This window comes from Mytilus trossulus, chromosome 10, assembly GCF_036588685.1.
Source record: "Mytilus trossulus isolate FHL-02 chromosome 10, PNRI_Mtr1.1.1.hap1, whole genome shotgun sequence".
Taxonomy (NCBI): Eukaryota; Metazoa; Mollusca; class Bivalvia; order Mytilida; family Mytilidae; genus Mytilus; species Mytilus trossulus.
The window spans coordinates 59,476,908-59,501,175 of NC_086382.1; the positions used below are offsets into that span (position 1 = coordinate 59,476,908).

Sequence of the window (24,268 nt, forward strand, 5' to 3'; positions counted from 1 at the left end):
TTATGTTATCTCATCATACATTCCTGAGATAATGTATCTCATATAGTAACACATATTTCCTGTTCAACCATGACAATTTAGTAGGTATTTGTTCTGTACAAGTTACTTTATCTTTAAGGAAGTTTTTATAAAATTAAATGGATTTTTTGAAAACCGAGAATATTCGATTTTTTAAAAATCTTGTTAAATGAATAAATATTAACACAAAAGTTGTTTACACAGTTTGACGACATGTATAAGACTATCATTTAGATATGAAAAATTCCAAAACATTTAATGATGACTGGTGGTCTCCATCTTTTTTTCTTTTGGTCTATGTGAAGTCTTTCTTGGACATCTGCTTTTTTATTATGTTTTGCCTCCTTCGCTGTGGTTTCTAAGTTTCTTAGTTGTTGGTGATAAAAAAAACTAAGGGCAAATTTTTGGTACCTTTTATGTGAGTCAAAATATTTCTAAACATTCAACATTTTTGCTATGCTTCATTTATTAAATAATGCATGCTATGACCAAATATCTTTTGCATGATGCCGCTGGCCAACATACAACATTCGACAAAACATAACATTGTATTAAATCCTAATTCAAAATTTGAAGAAAAAAACATGGTTTGTATTTAATCCATTTATATTTAAGACATTGTTGACTTTACTAATGAGGGTGTTGCTACGGCAACTTATGATAAGTTTTCTATGTAGTGTTGTTTAAATTGTCATTTCGTCCTTTTTCGTTTTGTTTTTTTGCCTTGTCAATTCTTCTTCAAGTTTTGAATTTCTAATGTCTCTTTTATATTATTGAAGAGCTTAAAACCAGAAACTGTTTTCTGTATACGGCATATTTTATCTTTTTCAATTAAAAAAGCACTTATGTTATCCCATCATACATTTCTGAGATAGTGTAGCTCATATATTACACCTATTTTCTGTTCAACCATGACCTTTTAGTATCTTTTTGTTTACTTTATTAGAACATCTAATTGGAGAACTATATGGATTTGCAATTTATAAAACTAGAACGTCTATTCGGTTTTCTGAATAATCTTGATAAAAAGAAAAAAAAATTAATAGAGAAAAAGCAGTTTGACAAAATGTTAAAATTGAAAATAATCCACGGTACACACGATTTATTGACTTATTTGTAAGAAAGAAATTATAAAAATAGAATTTACGGAAAATCATTTCAGAACCGAAAATGAAACTATGAAACTTTCCCAAAATTTGACATTTGATAGAGCTTCCTAATCATACTATCAATAAACAAGAAAAGTTCACTCTAATTCATGATTAATTGGCCAGGGATTGGAGTTGAATTTTGAGAATTCTAAAACCGTAAGTTTGAACGTTGCAAGTTTTTTTTATTTAAAGATTAAACCTTGACAATGGTTGTTAGTGTAAATACTTAACTTGTTAACATAAAATATTACCCATAGTTTTAGTACAATTACAAAATGTCTGTGCCAAGTCGGGATTGGGACAGTTGTTCTCCATTCGTTTGATGTGTTTAAGCTTTTGATTTTCTCATTTCATCAGGAAAATAATCTCATCATAGATACCTGGATTAAATTTTGTATTTAACTTTCCTATTTAAAGAATATAAGTTATTTTTAGTTTAGATTTAACACATTTATTTATAGTGGATTGGGAAAAATTGTATTGCAACTTATAGTAATCCCTTTCTATTTTGCGGGTGCGAGTTCCGACTTGTAGCGGCATTAGCCTGCACTTTTTCGAAATCCACAAGGATGTCTTTAACGTGCAAGAAATGATGGCTCTCTCTTAACACGGGTTAGACATTTATCGTCCCTTTCCGACGGACTATCGTCATTTCCTCAAGACCATACTCGCAAATGGTGTCAGGAAATAGAAGTTCAAATATATATGGCCATTACGGAAAATCATTTTATACACAAAAATAAACCTTATTGATAAACAAATTTGTGTCTCTTTTTTGGTGATGTCTTTCATCGAAATATGGTGTTTGATTAACCATTGTTTTCTTCTTGCTTCACATTCCATGTTTTTAAGTTTCAATGTCTTATACTATTTTTCGTATGAAGAATAGAAGTTCAAATATATATGGCGATTACGGAATATTATTTTATACACAATAATTAACTTTAAACAAAAACGCGAAACTTTAACCCATTTGATAAAACTTTATCTTGATAAACACAATCCATTTCATCCCATTGTTAACAGGTCAGGAATAGGAGTTTGATTTTGTGAAGTTTAAAACTGTAAGTTTGAACGTTGCAAAGATTTTATACTAATATCTAACTTGCTTCTACTTTGACAATGGGTATTAATTCATGTACTTGTTAAAATTGTATTGCCAGACAAATTATTTGTTTGTCTCTTTTTTGTTGTTGTCTGTCATAGATATATGGGTTTTGTTTACAAATTTGCATCTCCCTATCTCTTGTTACATAGTTTTCGGAAAGTTTCAACATGTTAAACTTTCTCCCGTATACAAATTATAAGTTCTATTAGATATGGGGTTTATGGAAAATCATATTCTAAACAAAAATGCAACTTTAAAAAACCTTAACAAAACATGACATTTGAACCCATTTGATAAACTTTATCATTTGATAAACACTATGCACTACATCCCATTGTTAACCAGTCAGGCATTGGAGCAAGATCTATTGAAATCTAAACCGTAAGGTTAGCGTTATACGTATTTTATTTAGTATGTGTGTATTTACCATGATAATAGAGATAAGTATATGCAATTTTATTCATTTAAATTGTTTTATGTAACTTCAAATGATTAAAGAAAAAAATGATTATATCTCATTTAGACTACAGCAACAGTTTTGGTTATTACAATCTCTTTGTGTTCGTTCTTGAAAAAGCAATTTTCAGAAATACCCCTTGAAACGACTAGACATTTAAGGCAGTAGCCAGTACTTCGGTACAGATGTGATTTAAAACAAACAAGATTGTCGATTAATTTCGAACTTATAGAAATTTAGGTTTCAATTCCATCAGGCAAAGTTGACTTTGAATGGATTTGGCAAATATTGTAGGTCCTTTTTGTTAATATAGCTCTTCAACAGTTTCAGTCCTTGGACGTCCTTAGCTTTCAATTTGGATTTGTGCGTTCATGATAAGGGTAAATCCAGAATAGGGCTTCGGAATCATAACATGTATAACGTGTTGTTTTAATTTTTTGGAACAAAGTTCAGCCTTAATTATTCTGGAAAAAAATGAGTGCCTCCTATTGGTATTTTATATTTGGGCAATTATTATCATTTTTCTGTTGATTATAAGTGTACATGAGATTAATCCAAGGGTTACCAGTATAGTTTGAACTATCGAAAATTATATAATATAATTGTTTGAATGAAAGTGAAACTGAAAAGTTAAGATTATTTCCTAGCAGTTAAAACAAATATTATAATTTCAACTTCATGTGAGCACAAGAACAAGTCATCTTCCGAGGAATACCCGCTAAAATGGCTATCGTCTGTTGAAATATTCATCAAAGTAAAACTAATATACGTTTTAAATTCCTAGATTTATTGATTGGTGTTTAACGCCACTTTCAGCATCATTGTGCTTTTTTGTGGCGGTCAGTTAACATTGATAGAGATAGCCGATGTGCCCGTTAAAACCACACACCTGTTGAAGGAAAACCGACAATTCTAATTAATCAAGATTGGAGTCGACTGAAACTGTCCGGTGCGGGATTCGAACTCACATTCTTAGTGTTGACATGCAAGTGATACAGTACTAAAACCTCTCGGTCACCGAGGCGCCTTTAAATTCATAAAGGACGACCTCTAAGCACGTTCATAAATTTCAATCCTGGTGTATATGATGAGTTTATTCACAAAATACGAATACATATATTGAATGTTTGTTGATTGCTAACATCATAATTTGTTTTGATCGTTCCAATTGCTCCAACGTCGTATGTCGCTGTTATTTTTCAAAAGCACAATAAAGCAATGACTATAAAAATATAAATAACCAAATTGATTCTTATACATTAGTTTATGTCGGTCCCATAGACAAAAAAAAAAAAAACCTTAAAGATTAACGTCAGCAATGATAATAGACTATTCTTCAAATTCTTTAATCATAGTATAAAATACATGATTAAATTGTAATAATCAACTTAGTGGTTACAATCAAATGTGAATATCATCTAGATAAAAGATATCAGTTTCACATACTTTTCCCTCCATATCTAGAGTAAACATAAACATAACGTGTAATTAATGTGAGCTGTTTTATAATCCATATCAATGAACAAAACCATCGTATAGGTTACATTTAATGTACTGTTATCATATCATACAGATTAGTGTTCAGTCATCTAATAAACTGCGTAGTTTGAAAAATAATCCATTGTTATATTCGACGTCTTGTACTACCTGAATTCAAGTATTGTCTAATATCAAAATTGTTGACAGCAAATGTTTTGGAATTTTTGCAGGGGAAGAATATGAGCTCAACTGTAAAAACCAACGCCTCTACGGAAAGCGGTTTAGAGAGAACTCACAATAAAACCCATAAGACCTCTCACACAGAACAACAGCAAAGAAAGAAATCAAAAGAGGAAAAGATCAATTCAAAGATAAAACATAAAAACTTATACTTGAAAGTAACTGGTACACATCATACAGATACCGACTTGAAAACACGATTAAAACGCATTACAAAGGAAGACTTAGTCGTGGAGCATATCAGGCGTGATGGCGAAGATACTGTTTTCACAATACAGCTAAGAAGCTCCAAACTGACAAAAAAGATTACTTCTTCTATTCAAAAAGAAAACAAGAACACCGATGGTAATTTTTGTATAATAGACCAACAACAGAAAGATGCCAAAGAACAACCAAACTTTTTTCAAGACAAACAAAACAAATTAAAAGAATTAGTGGATAAAGAAGCATGTGAAGTGGTGTCCAATCATAACAAAATGATAAATGAGGTACAACAAAGAATCAAAAACGCAACTGAAAATTTGGGAAGGAACTCACATGAGTACAACGAGGAAGAAGAAGACATGGATATCGTTCCAGGTGATGAAAGGTCACAAACCAATTCCAAAGAAGCGTCAATTATATCTCGTCGTGCAAAACAGGAAATTGAAGCGTTACAAGATAAACTAACAGAACTAAAATTACAAAAGAAAGAATTCAAAGATTTTATAACATGTATGGATGAAATATTGAAGAAACATAAATCTTCTAAAAAATCTAACTCTGCAATGAATTTGGTATATTCCGAGTTTCAGATAGAATGCAAACATCTGAAATCTGCATTGCCTATGTATGCTAGAAGAAATCAGATTGTTTCAACTATTACAGAAAATCAAGTTTCAATAATCATCGGAGAAACAGGTTCTGGAAAAAGCACTCAAGTTACCCAATATTTATATCAAGCAGGTCTGGCAGATTCGGGACTGATAGTTTGCACACAACCACGAAAAATTGCTGCAACCAGCTTGGCTACACGAGTTGCCCATGAGCTAAACACATCCGTTGGCAACCTAGTTGGATATCACGTTGGTATGCAGATGAAAATGTCACATGCCACAAAAATTATTTACATGACTGATCAAATGCTTTTAAATCTTTGCTTAAAGGATGAAATTTTTTCCAAATACTCGTGCATTATAATTGATGAAGCCCATGAAAGAAGCATATACACTGATTTGCTTTTAGGAATGATCAAAACAAGTTTAAGTAAAAGACCAGACTTAAAAGTTGTAATCACATCAGCAACAATCGAACCGGAAATATTTGTAAATTTCTTTGGTACATGCCCTGTTTTAAAGATAGCTGGAAGAATGTTTCCGGTAGATGTCATATGGCCGACTGAAAATGAGGCTGATGAGGATTATGAAGGCGCAGCATTGAAGAAAACAATCTATGTCCACGAAAAGGAGCAGAGTGGAGATATCCTGACATTCTTAACATCGCCGTTAGAAATCGATAAATGTTGCAATAACTTTGAAAAGGCTTTCAAGGATACGAACAACTTTATATGTCTGCCTCTCCATGGCCGTTTACAACCACAAGAACAACAAAAAGTATTTGAACCAAGCCCTGTAGGAAAACGGAAAATAGTTTTTGCTACTAATAGTGCTGAAACTTCGATAACCATACCTGGAATTAAATATGTCATCGATACTGGAGTTGCAAAAGAAATGTTATATGATCCACAAAAGAACATAAACGCGTTAAACGTAACCAATATTACCAGAAGTTCAGCAGAACAAAGGAAAGGTCGGGCTGGAAGAACTGAACCAGGCAAATGTTATCGGCTTTATACAGAAAACACTTATAACAGTATGGAAACAAACTCAAAGCCCGAAATCTTAAGAGTTCACTTAGGACAAGCTCTCCTGAAGCTATATGAGCTAGGGGTTAATCCACTCCAATTTGATTTTGTGCAAAAGCCATCACAACATTTAATAGACACAGCGATGGAAACGTTGGAGCTTGTTGGGGCTGTTTCTCAAAACAAGATAACCGAGCGAGGAAAATGGATAGCAAAGCTTCCGATCGATCCTAAATTCGGTGCGTTTGTTTATGAAGCTATAGAAGAAGAAGTTGGGATTGAGGGAATTGTTTTGTCAGCTTGCTGCGGAACTAGTAGCATGTTTTATAGATCAGGATCAGAAAGCCAAAAGAACGAAGCTGACAAACGGAAAGTCCGTTTTTGTCATGAAGGAGGTGATTTTATGACCATGTTAGCAGTATTCCGTGAATGGCACAATCAACAAGAAAAATCTAAAAGTTATTGGTGTAGCCAGAATTCAATTAATAATAAAGTATTACGTGGAATAAGAGAGACAGTCAATGAGATTTTGAATATCCTGAAAAAAGAACAAGGAATAATTATGCCATTTCAACTCAAAACACCAAAAGATGTTGACGAAAAACTTCAGGAGATGTTGTTTAAGATATTTAGACAAAACATTTGCCATTATCTAGGACACGACAAGGCCGGATATTTAGTTGTACAGAAAGACCAAATCGTGCAAATCTTTCCAGCATCATCTTTAAAAACACTTGGACTTCAACCAGACTGGATTGTAATAGAGCGTGTTTTAAAGACATCACGTGATTTTGCAACCAATATTACTCCAGTGAAAGATTCGTGGGTACAGAAAGCATTAGCAGATAGTATGCTGAAATTCGACTTTAATGCCATTCAAAGTCAAAGGGTTGAGCAAGCAGTATTTTGTGCAGTTGGAGAAAAGTTGTTCTCGAATTTTGTTGGTTTAAGATATTCTGAGCTTCGAAATTTGGAAAAAACAATGCGACAAGTACTTGATGGAACTTTTGTTACAATAGAGGCATCTAAGGAATACGGCGAAATAACAGCATTTGCGACAGACAACAACAAAGAAACCGTTAAAACTATGATAAACGATCGCTTGAACTTATTAAAAGGTACAATGAAAGGCGAGACAAGGGAATTTTACCTTTCACCTTTAAAGAAGGGCGTTAAAGTAGTGGTTGGAGCAGGGATGGATATTGTTGATGTACTGATGCCAAATGAGTACAAAACCGTTGTTGTGAACGTTACAGATAATTCCATATCGGAGAGGGACATTCGTGAATACTTTGAAAAATTTGGTTACGTTGTCAATGCATATAAATTCAAAAATAGCAAAGATAAGACCAAATGGGGGAAAATAACATATCAACGAAAAGAAGACGCCGAGTCGTCCGTTCAATCGACAAAGGATAAGAGTATTAAAGCAGTTCCAGACATAGGTTATCAGCCTACAAAAGACATAATAAGCCTAAGCACTATGAGAGCAAAGATCGAATGGTGTAGACGTCCAACGTTTGCATTTATTCGATTTACGGATTCTTCAATTACTCAAAGGGCATGCAAGACACCGATTTCTATCGGGGGTACGCCAGTAAGAATACGAAAAAGCAAAGGAAACGCCTCGGAGATCCATGTTACAAATCTTGGCAACAATACTACGGAAAACGAGTTACGTACAGCTTTTCTCAATGCATTATCACTTGAATCAGGTACAATTGAGAATATAGCTGTCAGAAAGAAGAATGTAAAAACAAGTGAAATTGAACTTAAATCTTTGAAGCAAACCATTGAGTCGAAATTGAAAGAATATGTCATAGCAGGAACGTATTATCTAGATTTAAAACCACCAAGGGACAATCATGTTACCTTCTTGGCCTTCGTGTCGTTTTCCATTCCAGAAGAGGGAATGGCAGCTTATGCTGGCATACATAACAATTTCAAGATTAACTATGAAACAGTATCCATGTCTGTCGAATTCAAGGCCTCAGTTATTGTTCGAAAATACCTTTTTCCGATGCACGAAAAAACATTAAGCAATCTTTCTGAAACGCTTGACAAAAATTTGAATGTTAAATACCGCACAAAGACACTGAAAAATGGGAATGTGCTTGTGGAGTTGCAAGGCGAGTCAAGTGACAACGCTATTAAGGCAAAAACGGTTGTGGATAAAGTTATCGCAGGAAAGAGGTATGACACAGAGCAGCCTGGTGAATTGGAAAAATTATTTACTCAGGGTGGCAAGAGATTGTTTGAAAGAGTGAAAAATGAGACAAACACGATCCTCCATACTGACGCACGGGATTTCTCTATTATCATCCATGGGCCAACAGAAGCTCAAGAAAAATCTGCAGAAATGTTAACAAAGTATTTAAGAGATCTAAGCAGCGGCATATCACAACAAATAACATTGAAGGGACCAGACAAGCCAGTTGGAGTGATGAAAGAACTCATGATGAGATATGGTTATGATTTGAATACGCTTGTTGATGAATGTGGTTTGAAATATGTTGAACTTGATCGTCGGAGACATATTTTGCTAGTTACTGGAGAGCAACAGGCAGTCCAGATAGTCATTGAGAAAATACAAATTGTTTTTGAAGAAACCGGACTAAAAATGAAGGAAAAAGTTCTGCAACCGAGTACAACAAGAGAATGTGTTGTTTGCTTTTGTGAAATAGAGGACGGTAAAATGTATAGATTAGAAGCGTGTGGCCATTCATATTGTAAAGAATGCGTTGAGTTTCAGTTCCAATCTGATCTCAACTCCCTTCCTGTATGTTGCAGTAGTGAAGGTTGCGAAGAAAAGTGGGTGTTGAAAGATATTACAAAAATAGCAGATAAAACAAACAATCTAGTTGACCTATTAGTCGAGAAAGCTACCAGCTCTTTCGTTGCAAAAAATCAGATAGCATATAAATACTGCACAACGCCCGATTGTCCTATAATTTATCGGGCAACAGAAAAGGAAAATCTATTCACATGTCCGCAGTGTGAGAGTCGTATTTGCACAGGATGCAACAAACAATACCATGATGGTTTAACATGTGAACAAGTAAAATTCGCAGAAACAAAGGAGGCTGATGATAAAAATCTAAGGCTATTGCTTCAGGAGTGTAAACTGGACATAAAGAAATGTCCAAGTTGTTCAACACTAATAGAGAAAATTGCAGGGTGTAATCGTATGACATGCAGTGCATGTAAAACTAATATTTGTTGGATTTGTTTGGACCATTATCCCACTTCAAATGAATGTTATGCTCATCTCATTAAAGAACATGGCGGTTTCTTCTAAAGGATTTCCATATAAGTGTCATTGAAGAACATATTCTTGAACGAAGTAATTGCTTAAAAGTTTTCACTTTCAATATGCATTCGAAATTATTAAAGCAGAGCGAAAACTATGTATCATTAAACTAGCTTGAAACTTAGAAATAACTTATTAGCCCAACAAAAAAATGTATAATTGTATATCTAATCTGTACACAGAGTTAATTGTATCTTAATGACCTATGTAAATGTCGAAAATACATTTTTCAGTCAAATTGTAGAGTTAACAATTACATAGGGATGTTTGTGAATTCTTTCTTTTTTTGTGATTGGCGTGATTTTGTTTTTCAATACCATAAAAATGATAAGCAATACTAACTTTTTTAAGTATCATAAACTGATCATACATAAAATTGAAAATGGAAATGGGGAATATGTCAGAGACAACAATTAAAAAAAAGAGCAGAAGGCCACCAATGGGTTTTTTAATGCAGCGAGAAATACGTTGTACCCATCAGTGAACTCGAACCAACAAAGTTTATATTAAATAGTCACGGCTGTCTTGTTTGTTGATTTGTAAGAAAAACACAAACTTAACATTAGAACCTCTCTAAAAAATCAGCCCTTGTTTGGTTAAATTGGTTAAAAATTATCAGTGGTTTCAGAGATTTTTTTCTAAAATCTAAAGACGAAAATGACAATGATGGACGCTATGTGAGGGAAATTGCTCATCTGGGAGGTATATAATATACACGGTTCCTGATACAATCACCGTAACTATCACCGTGGTTTGTGCGCATGCGCAAGAAACGCCCACCGAATTTCCTACTTTCATTTTTGAAAAATCTTCTATTTGGAGATAGATTTGTACGCATCTATTTACATTTTATCTGCGAAAGAAAATACACTTGCTCAGTTGCTGAAGTGGCTCTCTTTCTCGTCCTGAAGAGCACACCTAACTTCTAAAACGTAAAAAAAATTATGTGAAAGGTATGAAAAATAATGCATTGTAACAATGAAAACATACATCATCTTTAAATGCAAAATAACATTTTAAAGGAAAAGAGGCTTCACCCCCCCCCCCCTTTTTCCTTTTCCAACTACAAAATGTGATCTGGTTCAAAAGAGCCGGACAATTAATACTTTTCATGTGTATGTGTCAGGTCAGTGTTCATAGGAGGTGGCCGAAATGTTTTCTTGGGGAGTCCAGAAAGTTTTAAAAAGATTGTTATGGATAGTGCATGTATGTGGGGGATAGGACCTTTATCAGGGGTCTCATTGGGGTGTTCTGATCCCGGATCCCGCTTACTGTTTTATCAGATTCCCGTATCCTGCTTACACTATATACGTAAGCAATTCTCATTTTTTTGTCATTTCCCTGGTCCCGCAAGACCTCACTTCCCGTTTTCATGACACAATAATTTGACTTTCACGTGGCATGCTTACAAATGAATTGGCAATCCCATGTCATGCTTAGACATCAATGAGAAAGAACCACCTTATCGGGACTCCAAGATCAGGTGTTTTTCGGAATTGACTATTTAGGGATCCAGGAATTCTTTTTTTGAATTTCGGGATGTCGGGATGTCAGGATTTAAATTCAGGAAATTCAGGATTTCATGTTTTTAAGCCCAAGATTTTGGGATCAGGACTCCTCCTACCCCCGGTCATGTATGAGGGCGATACTTGTAATCCCGGGAAATCTTGGTACCTCTGTCTTAATGAATAACCGTAAAAAAAAATTGCCAAATGACAATTATAACAGTAATCACCACTCTATTCATCTATCAACACACTGTATATATTTATCACCATTCAGTATTAATCATCATTCTGTATTAATCACCACTTTGTACAACACAATATATCTATCACAATGCTATATATTTATCACCATTCTGTATTAATCACCACTTTGTACAACACTGTATACATCTATCACCATGCTATATATTTATCACCACTCTATAAATCTATCAACACACTGTATATATCTAAAACCACAGTATATATTTATGGCCACTTTGTATGACACTGTATATATACCTAACACCAACAGTGTTTAATTTAGATCTTTCTGTATATATTTTTCATTATTGAGCACAATATATATCTATCACCATCTACAATATCTATCACCTAACTTTATCTCTCTATCACCATACTTTATCTGTCTATCACCATACTTAATATATATACCACTTCAGATATATATATATATGTTTACATGCACACGTATAAAAATTGTGGTTTTTATCCATCACAATCATAGGTTTGAACGTAGTTTTCAATTTAGACTTGTTTATATAATTTGCGAAAGCAAATTTAAAGATCTAACATTGTTTGGTTGATGTTTAGACCAGTTGTATATATCTATAATACTAAAATTACGAGGTCAGCCGTCATCACGTAAAAACGACGAATCACAGAATTCAACTTTATATATAACTAATATAGTACAAAGGTGTAGATTAAAAATTACACCACTCCAGGCCCTTTTGTTTTCCACGTAATTAAAATTGCCAATAATTAAGAAGTTCCGGGTCGAGTCCGATACCGATACCAATAGTATATTCACCTGTTACCTATTACCTTATCTGATCTTATCTGTACGTTCCGTATCTGACAGGCGCACCACCAAACGGTGTATTCAGGATTAATATGCTATATATACGGGTCATAATCACAAGGTTGACACTACTAAATTGTCAAATTGTTACCTTTTGTAGTATTTTAATCAGTAAGACTTTCTAAGATAACAATACGAATATTAAAAATCTGGACTAAAAATAAGGCGTATAGGTACAGTTTTCTATTTGTTAGTGGGCATGACGTAAAACTGCGAAACAAAGAATTTAACTTTATTTATAACTAATATAGGACAATGCTGTTGACTCCATTCCAGGACCTATTGTTTTCCAAATAATAAATATTACCAATAATTGATAAGTTCCAGTTCGACGGGTTCAAACAGAAAGATTTGAAAGCAGAGAAAAATGCCGTGTATCTTATAATCGACATGACTTTATCAGATGACATTATTAATACTAAAATAAGGCTTGTGCATAGTTATATACATTAATTCAGTCACGGACCCGTGCGATCACGGGTGTGTTCTAGTATATATATATATATATCCACTAACTATCCACTAACTATATATCTATGTCCTTACTATACATCTATCACATCACGTAATCTATCACTACACTTTATATCACCAATCACCACTTTATATTAATATCACCACACTGAATATATATATATCACCACTTTATAAATCAATAACTGCTTTATAATTCAATCAACACACTATATATAACTAAAACCACTGTATATAACTATCACTGTTCTGTATAAATATCAATTTGTACAATACTGTATAAATTAACCACCAAAAGATGTTTATATTTGTATCTCTCTGAATTTCTTTCCATACTATAGACCTCAACTGCCTCCCTTTATATGTTTATGGCTTCACTGTTTATATTCATCGCCTTGCTAGATATCTTTTAGGTAGCTTCACATATCTCTTCCCACAATTCATATATCTATCACCTATCATTATACACCAATCACCCCACTTTATATATCTATCACCTCACTGTTGTCTTTCACCATACTATATATATGCATCACCACTCTTTATAAAGCTGTCACCACACTTTATATCTAGCACCGCACTTTATTTATCTATCACATCACAGTTTTACCTATCATCTCTCTTTATATTTGTATCACCATACTGAATATATCTAGCACCTCTCTCTATATATATGACTTTACTACATTCTTGTAATCATGCACATGTTCTATGTACATGAAAATAGGAATATGGTATAATGAATGTTGGTCAAACAACCTTATTGAATACATGTATATATCCTTTAGTAACACATTTTTATAGTGACTATTTTAACACATGAAATTTCATTTTTACCATACCACACACTGCATATCTATTGCTACAGTCTCTTTATCTATTACCATACTCTCAATATCTATCACTACATCCCTTTGTGTATTACCACATTATAAACACCTATCTCATGGTATATATCAATCACTACACTCTATAATTATCATCATACTGTTTATATCTAAAACTTAATTGATATCTCAATGACCTGAGTAAATATTTAACACCCCAATTGAAACATCTTTCACCTTTCTTCATATATCTATCATCTTACTTGATACATTTATCACCTCACTTTATATATTTAGCACTTCACTATAGCTATATATATTGATATTGATATCCTCACTATATATACATATGTATATCAATCACATCACTTTATTTATATATCTATCACCTCACTTTATATATCTATCACCTCACTTTATATATCTATCACCTAACTTTACATATTTTCCCCTTAACTTTAAACATCTGTCACAACAATGTATATCTATCACCACACCTTGTATATCTATCACCACACTTTGTATATTTATCACCTCATTTTATATATCCATCACCACGATTTTCATATCTATCATCACACTTAATATATCTATCATCACACTTAATATATTTATCACCTCACTATATATACATCTATCACCACACTGTTTATATGTCACAACACTATATATCTATCACCACACTTTGTATATCTATCACCTCACTATATACATCTATCACCACACTGTTCATATGTCACAACACTATATATCTATCACCACACTTTGTTTATCTATCACCACCCAATATACATCTATCACCACACTGTTCATATGAAACAACACTTTATATAACTATCACCACACTCTAAATATATATCACTACACTTAATATATCTATCACCACACTTTATCACCACACTTTATATATCTATCACCCCACTTTATATATCTATCACCACACTATTCATATGTCAAAACACTTTATGTATCTATCACCACACTTTGTATACCTATCACCACCCTATATACATCTATCACCACACTGTTCTTATGTCAAAACACTATATATCTATCACCACACTTTGTTAATCTATCACCACCCAATATACATCTACCACCACACTGTTCATATGTAACAACACTTTATATAACTATCACCACACTTTAAATATCTATCACTACACTAAACATATCTTTCACCACACTTTATATATCTATCACCACACTATTCATATGTCAAAACACTTTATGTATCTATCACCAAATTAAATACATCTATCACCACACTGTTCATATGTCATAACACTTTATGTATCTATCACCTCATTTTATATATCCATCAACACAATTTTTATATCTATCATCACACTTAATATATCTATCATTAAACTTAATATATTTATCACCTCACTAAATACATCTATCACCACACTTTGTATATCTATCACCACCCTATATACATCTATCACCACACTGTTATTATGTAACAACACTATATATCTATCACCACACTTTGTTTATCTATCACCACCCAATATACATCTATCACCACACTGTTCATATGTAACAACACTTTATATAACTATCACCACACTCTAAATATCTATCACTACACTTAATATGTCTATCACCACACTTTATATATCTATCACCTCACTTTATATATCTATCACCACACTATTCATATGTCAAAACACTTTATGTATCTATCACCACACTTTGTATATCTATCACCACCCTATATACATCTACCACCACACTGTTCTTATGTTCCAACACTATATATCTATCACCACACTTTGTTTATCTATCACCACCCAATATACATCTATCACCCCACTGTTCATATGTAACAACACTTTATATAACTATCACCACAATCTAAATATCTATCACTACACTTATTATATCTATCACCACACTTTATATATCTATCACCCCACTTAATATATCTATCACCACACTATTCATATGTCAAAACACTTTATGTATCTATTACCACACTTTGTATATCTATTACCACCCTATATACATCTATCACCACACTGTTCTTATGTTACAACACTATATATCTATCACCACACTTTGTTTATCTATCACCACCCAATAAACATCTATCACCACACTGTTCATATGTAACAACACTTTATATAACTATCACCACACTCTAAATATCTATCACTACACTTAATATATCTATCACCACACTTTATATATCTATCACCCCACTTTATATATCTATCACCTCACTTTATATATCTATCACCACACTATTCATATGTCAAAACACTTTATGTATCTATCACCACACTTTGTATATCTATCACCACCCTATATACATCTATCACCACACTGTTCTTATGTTACAACACTATATATCTATCACCACACTTTGTTTATCTATCACCACCCAATAAACATCTATCACCACACTGTTCATATGTAACAACACTTTATATAACTATCACCAAACTCTAAATATCTATCACTACACTTAATATAACTATCACCACACTTTATATATCTATCACCCCACTTTATATATCTATCACCTCACTTTATATATCTATCACCACATTATTCATATGTCAAAACACTTTATGTATCTATCACCACACTTTGTATATCTATCACCACCCTATATACATCTACCACCACACTGTTCTTATGTTCCAACACTATATATCTATCACCACACTTTGTTTATCTATCACCACCCAATATACATCTATCACCCCACTGTTCATATGTAACAACACTTTATATAACTATCACCACACTCTAAATATTTATCACTACACTTAATATATCTATCACCACACTTTATATATCTATCACCACACTGTTCTTATGTTACAACACTATATATCTATCACCACACTTTGTTTATCTATCACCACCAAATATACATCTATCACCACACTGTTCATATGTAACAACACTTTATATAACGATCACCACACTCTAAATATCTATCACTACACTTAATATATCTATCACCACACTTTATATATCTATCACCCCACTTTATATATCTTTCACCACACTATTCATATGTCAAAACACTTTATGTATCTATCACCAAATTATATACATATATCACCACACTATTCATATGTCATAACACTTTATGTATCTTTCACCACACTTTGTATATCTATCACACCTCACTTTATATATCCATCAACACACTTTTTATATCTATCATCACACTTTATATATCTATCACCACATTTCATTTATCTATCACCACACTTTATATATCCATCAACACACTTTTTATATCTATCATCACACTTTATATATCTATCACCTCACTATATATATCTATCACCACACTTTGTTTATCTATCACCACCCAATATACATCTATCACCACACTGTTCATATGTCACAACACTTTATATATCTATCACCACACTCTAAATATCTATCACCACACTTAATATATCTATCACCACACTTCATTTATCTATCACCACACTTTTCATATTTATCACCACACTGCATATCTATCACCACACTATTCATATGTCAAAACACTTCATGTATCTATCACTAAATTATATACATCTATCACCACACTGTTCATATGTCAACTAGCTTTATGTATCTATCATCACATTTTATATACAGTCTCTTTATCTTTTACCATACTCTCAATATCTATCACTAAGTCCCTTTGTGTATTACCACATTATAAACACCTATCACCTAACTATCAGTTCACGGTATATATCAATCACTTCACTCTATAATTATCATCATACTGTTTATATCTAAACCTTAATTGATATATCAATGACCTGAGTAAATATTTAACACCACAATTGATACATCTTCCACCTTTCTTCATATATCTATCATCTTACTTGATACATTTATCATCTCAATTAATATATTAAGCACTTCACTATAGCTATATATATTGATGTCCTCACTGTATATACATATATATATCTATCACCTCACTTTATATAACTATCACCTAACTTTACATATTTTCCACATAACTTTAAACATCTGTCACCACAATGTATATCTATCACCACACCTTGTATATCTATCACCACACTTTGTATATTTATCACCTCATTTTATATATCCATCACCATGATTTTTATATCTATCATCACACTTAATATATCTATCATCACACTTAATATATTTATCACCTCACTATATACATCTATCACCACACTGTTCATATATCACAACACTATATATCTATCACCACACTTTGTATATCTATTACCACCCTATATACATGTATCATCACACTGTTCATATGTCACAACACTTTATATAACTATCACCACACTCTAAATATCTATCACCATACTTAATATATCTATCACCACACTTGATATATCTATCACCACACTTTATATATCTATCACCACACTTTATATATCTATCACATTATTCATATGTCAAAACACTTTATGTATCTATCCCCAAATTATATACATCTATCACCACACTGTTCATATGTCACCTAATTAATGTATCTATCATCACATTTTGTATATCTATCACATAACTTTGTATATCTTTCACCTCACTTTATACAAATATCACCCACTGTGCAATGTCACCAAACTATGCATATCTTTCATCTCACTTTATATATCTATCACCTCATTTTATATATGTATGGCCTCGCTGAAAATATCTCATTGACTACACTGTTTATACTTTTTCACCACATTTTATATATGTATCTATTACCTCACTGCACTGTTTAAATCAATTACAACACCATCAATACTTGTCACCAGCCAGTATATATCTTAATACTATTCTCACTCAGCAATAGTGATGGTAAAGTTTTTTTAGAAAATGATACTCAATAAAATATATATATAGTGTGCTGGTTGATATATTCCACTATTGCTACAGTCACTGTATTCATCACCACACTCTCCATATCTATCCCAACACTCTCAATAGCTATCCCAATACTATGATTATCTATCACTACACTCTACATTCCAAAGCCAACAGTCGTCATTATGTATATCATAATTGTCTGTATTTATATCATAATAGCCTCTATTTTTTTTATTGAGTTAAGCCTGCCAATTGATATTTTATCGTGCGTTTTGCTATGTTGTGATGTCATGCTATTGTTTCAGAAAAAGGGAGAAGGTTTTGTACCATTAAAACTTTTTATCCCCCTGCAAAATTTTTCACCTGTCCTTAGTCAGGAATCTGATGTACAGTAGTTGTCGTTTGTTTATGTAATTTATACATGTTTCTCGTTTCTTTTTTTTTTATATAGATTAGACTGTTGGTTTTCCTGTTTGAATGGTTTTACACTTGTAATTTGGAGCCCTTTACAGCTTGTTGTTCAGTATGAGTCAAGTCTCCGTGTTGAAGGCCCTACATTGACCTATAATGGTTTAATTTTTTAAATTGTTATTTGGATGGAGAGTTGTCTCATTGGCACTCACACCACATATTCATATATCTATCTATATATATCATAACAATCTCTATGTATATCCCCACATAATAAACACCTATCATCTTACTTTATTTATCCATCACCTCACTTTATATATCAATCACTACAAACTCTATATATCTATCCACATACTTTCGATATCTATCCCAACACTCTCTATATCTATCCCCATGCTTTTGATATCAATCCCCACAATCTCTATATCTTTCTCCTCAGTCTCTATGTATATGTCCTCACTATATAAAACCTACTCCATTACTTTATTAATCAATCATCTTACTTTATAAATCAATCACATTCTCTCTTTGATTATCATCAGACTTTCTACATCTTTCCCACAGTTTCTATGTTTATTGCCACATGATATTTAATCTACCACCTTAATAAACATACATATCACCTTAATTTATTTATCAATCACCTCACTACATATATCAATCACCACACAATCTCTATATCTATCCTCATACTCTCTATCCCCACAGAGTTATGCATACTTTCAAATAATAAACACTGATCACCTTATTTTGTATACCTATTACCTCACTTTATATATCAATCACCACATTCTCTATATCTATCCCCATGATCTCTGCATCTATCACCCACTCTCTATATCTACACCAACAGTCTCTATGTATATCTCCACATATTAAATACCTTTTCACTTTAATTTATTTATCAATCACCTCACTTTATATATCAATCACCACACACTCTCTATATCTATCCACATACTCTCTATATCCACCACAAATGTCTCTCTGTATATATCCATATATTAAACACCTATCACTTTACTTTATTTATCAATCAACTCACTTTATGTATAAATCACCACACACTCTCTTTATCTATCCACATACTCTCTATATCCACCACAAATGTCTCTCTGTATATATCCATATATTAAACACCTATCACCTTACTTTATTTATCAATCACCTCACTTTATGTATAAATCACCACACTCTCTATATCTATCCACATACTCTCTATATTCACCACAAATGTCTCTCTGTATATATCCACATATTAAACACCTATCACCTTACTTTATTTATCAATCACCTCACTTAATATATAAATCACCACACTCTCTCTATATCTATCCACATACTCTCTATATCCACCACAAATGTCTCTCTGTATATATCCACATATTAAACACCTATCACCTTACTTTATTTATCAATCACCTCACTTAATATATAAATCACCACACTCTCTCTATATCTATCCACATACTCTCTATATCCACCACAAATGTCTCTCTGTATATATCCACATATTAAACACCTATCACCTTACTTTATTTATCAATCACCTCACTTAATATATAAATCACCACACTCTCTATAATTATCCCCATAATCATTGTATCTATCCCCACAATCTCTATGTATATCACAACATTATAAACACCGATCAATTTACTTTATTTATCAATCACCTCACTTTAAACATGTTATACATCAATCACCACACTCTCTTTGTTTATCCCCATATTTTATATCCACCCCCAAATTCTATGTTTATCTGCACATAATAAACACCTATCACCTTACTTTATTTATCAATCACCTCACTTTATATATCAATCACCATATTCTCTATTTCTATCTCCATGATCTTTGTATATACCCCCACAATTTCTATGTATATCACAACATTATAAACAGCTATCACTTTTCTTTATTTAACAAACACCTCACTTTTTTTGTTTATCCCTATATTCTATATGTACCCCGAAAGTCTATGTGTATCTGTACATAATAAAAACCTATCACCTTACTTTATTTATCAATCACCTCACTTTATATATCAATCACCACATTCTCTATATCTATCCCCATGATCTCTGTATCTATCCCCCACAATCTCAATGTATATCACTACACTATATACACCTGTGCCTTTAGTTAAAATACCAATCACCTCACTTTGTAAATCAATCATTTCATTTTATATGTATCACCTCACTCAAAATATCTATCACCTCACTGTTTATATTTTCACCTCAATTTGTATATTATGTCTTTCACACCACTGGTTATATCTCTCAAAGCCCTATTTATACCAATTTCAAAGTGGATATGAGCATAATAATAATCCACTTTTCTGTACAGAAATCTGTTTATGTGTTTTTAGATTTTAAACTAAAAATTACTCAATGTGACACCTATCATTGTTATTTTTTTCTTCAGAAAAGGGAAACTAGATATTTGAGAGATAGGAAATAGAAGAAAAGGAAAAGGTAATCTTCATTGATATTGATAGTATTATACATATGAATGTAAAGAGTTAATTAGCAATCAAACAATCCTGGTTGAAATGAAATAATTGAAAAAATTTTTTTTTTAAAGAATAACTGCTCAAAATGTCATGCAATATTTTATGTAAATATCATGTCAGGTAACTTTTCAATAAAAGTAGCAAATATGGTATACTAACTGTGGGTCAATGATTCTTACATTCAAGATGAGTAAACCTTATAAATATATTGCTTCAGTGTTATTGTACTTGTAGCATTGTCTACATAATACATCTGCTGGAACACACATAATGTATATACCACCACATATTATGTATCTACTACATCACATGATATAATTATGGCCACATATAATATAGCTACCACCACACATAATCAACCACCACACTATTTTGTTGATCACCACACTGTTTGTCTATCAACTCACTGTGTTTATATATCACCACACTATGTTTGTCTATCATCTCACTATTGCCTATCACCACACTATTGTCTATCATCACACTATGTTTGTCTATCACCACTCTTTGTTTGTCTATTACCACACTGTGTTTGTCTATCACCACACTATGTTTGTATATCACATGTTTGTCTATCACCACACTATGTATATATAGCACCACACTTTGTTTGTCTATCACCACACTATGTTTGTCTATCACCACACTATGTTTATTTATCATTACAGTATGTTTGTCTATCACCACACTATGTTTGTCAATCACCACACTATGTTTGTCTATCACCTTACTAATGTCTATCACCACACTGTGTTTATCTATCACCACACTATGTTTGTCTATCACCACACTATGTTTTTCTATCACCTCATTATTGTCTATCACCACTGTGTGTATATCTATCACCACACTATGTTTGTCAATCGACACACTTTGTTTGTCTATTACCTCACTATTGTCTATCACCACACTGTATATCTATCACCACACTATGTTTGTCTATCACAACACTGTGTTTGTCTATCACCACACTGTATATCTATCACCACACTATGTTTGTCTATCACCACACTGTGTTCATAAATTACCACACTATGTTTTTCTATCACCACACTATGTTTGTCTATCACCACACTGTGTTCATAAATTACCACACTATGTTTTTCTATCACCACACTATGTTTGTCTATCACCACACTACACTATATACACCTGTGCCTTTAGTTAAAATACCAATCACCTCACTTTGTAAATCAATCATTTCATTTTATATGTATCACCTCACTCAAAATATCTATCACCTCACTGTTTATATTTTCACCTCAATTTGTCTATCACACCACTGGGTATATCTCTCAAAGCACCCTATTTATACCAATTTCAAAGTGGATATGAGCATAATAATAATCCACTTTTCTATACAGAAATCTGTTTGTGTGTTATTAGATTTTAAACTAAAAATTACTCAATGTGACACCTATCATTGTTATTTTTTTTTCAGAAAAAGGAAACTAAATATTTGAGAGATAGAAAATAGAAGAAAAGGAAAAGGTAATCTTCATTTTTATTTATTTGTCTATCACCACACTATGTTTGTCTATTACTTTAGTATGTTTGTCTATCACAACACTTTATATTTTAATCATCACAGTTTTCATATTCACCAACACATTCTTATAACCAATACTAGATAAAAAGAAATAGTTATGATTAAGCCTTGTTTTCTCCCTATATTGACATTTCATAAAAAAGGTAAATCATGGTTCTTTGAAATGCATTTCTAATGAAAAAATGATTTGAACTTTTCATTTAAATGATTGATCTCTCAAATGAATTGTATTTCTGCATTACAAATTTTACAATTTGATACAATCTGGGGATTATTTGCTGTCTTTGCATTGATGAAACACTCCTATTTACTCTCAGATGGAAAATAAATGTCAACTGTTTGAGACATTTAAATTTTGTATTGTATTAGACTAATTATTTATTCAACTGAACCATATATTGTTTTGTAGGTTAATCAAGATTTAGTGCTGGCCACACACTTAAGAAAGAATAAGAACAAGAATGTCTTTACAGAATAGGGGAGACTATTTTACTGCACTTAGATTTGTGTTTTTGTTATAATTAACTGATATTGTAATTTGTCCTTGGATAAAATATCTGCAATGTGGAGGACAACTGAACTGTGTTCTTATATATTGAAGACCTACAATGATTTAAATGCATGAACTTTATACTACTGGAAAATGGTTATCATTAAAGTAACAAACACAGAATTTATTTACATGTATAAAATGTTATCTGAAAGGTGAAAGGTGAAAGTAAACAGATTCCTGGTTGTTTGAATACAAATCAAAGCAGTTGTATTGTGTAGTTTAGAATATATTTACGTTGTTTATGCATTTATATATTGGAATATTTAGAATTGTACAATATGTTTAATTTTCTAAAACCTTCGTTCTATGTTATGTAGGTTTGATTTTCATGAAATAAAAAGTTCTAAAATTTTATTATTACTTTTACTTAATATCAATGTGATTATTTTCCAGCAACAATTGCTATATGATTGCTTTTCTATATATATAATGAAATTCTTCATCACTTTATTGACAAGAACTAAATATTGTGTCTATGATGATAATAAGAAATTGTAAACAGTCTTATGATAGGGAGACTTGGAATATCTTGAAATGGTTGTATATTAAACTCATGAAATAGAGTTATTGGTTTCCGAAATTTTTCAGATAATTCCGGAGGGAACATCTACAATCTTTTATGAACATTTTATATATTACCGACTGTAAGACATAGGTACTTTAGTCAGGGTGAAATATCCAAAAGACACTTACATAGTAGGGTGTATTATTGATATTTGAGCGGGAACATCAACAATGCATCATACACAGTTCTATGGTATTTTTCTAAATGCAGGAGAGATATATATATAGGTACACTATTATGGATGATATTCTCCATGAAAATTTATTCAGTAGCTGCAAGTGTCGAACTACGATGACATCTACAATGCTTCATACACATTTGATATTTACTAACTGTAAGGGATATATAGGTTTAT

The 24,268-nt window shown here is 32.2% G+C and overlaps 1 protein-coding gene and 1 long non-coding RNA gene across 2 annotated transcripts; both read left to right on the forward strand.

The window, feature by feature from the left end:
- Window positions 1-1,245: 1,245 nt before the first annotated feature.
- LOC134688288 (uncharacterized) lies at window positions 1,246-9,898 on the forward strand. Its single transcript, XM_063548847.1, has 2 exons — window positions 1,246-1,325; window positions 4,444-9,898. The coding sequence occupies exon 2, from the start codon at window positions 4,453-4,455 to the stop codon at window positions 9,592-9,594; it is 5,142 nt and encodes a 1,713-aa protein (XP_063404917.1). The 5' UTR covers window positions 1,246-1,325; window positions 4,444-4,452; the 3' UTR covers window positions 9,595-9,898.
- Window positions 9,899-10,367: 469 nt separating this feature from the next.
- On the forward strand, window positions 10,368-23,702 carry LOC134686429 (uncharacterized). Its single transcript, XR_010101608.1, has 4 exons — window positions 10,368-10,559; window positions 21,159-21,208; window positions 22,688-22,737; window positions 23,205-23,702. It is a non-coding gene; the product is annotated as an uncharacterized LOC134686429 (long non-coding RNA).
- Window positions 23,703-24,268: the final 566 nt, after the last annotated feature.

What these genes read in the sequence shown, in the direction of transcription:
- LOC134688288 (XM_063548847.1), top strand. Translation starts at nt 4,453, where the DNA reads ATGAGCTCAACTGTAAAAACCAACGCCTCTACGGAAAGCGGTTTAGAG.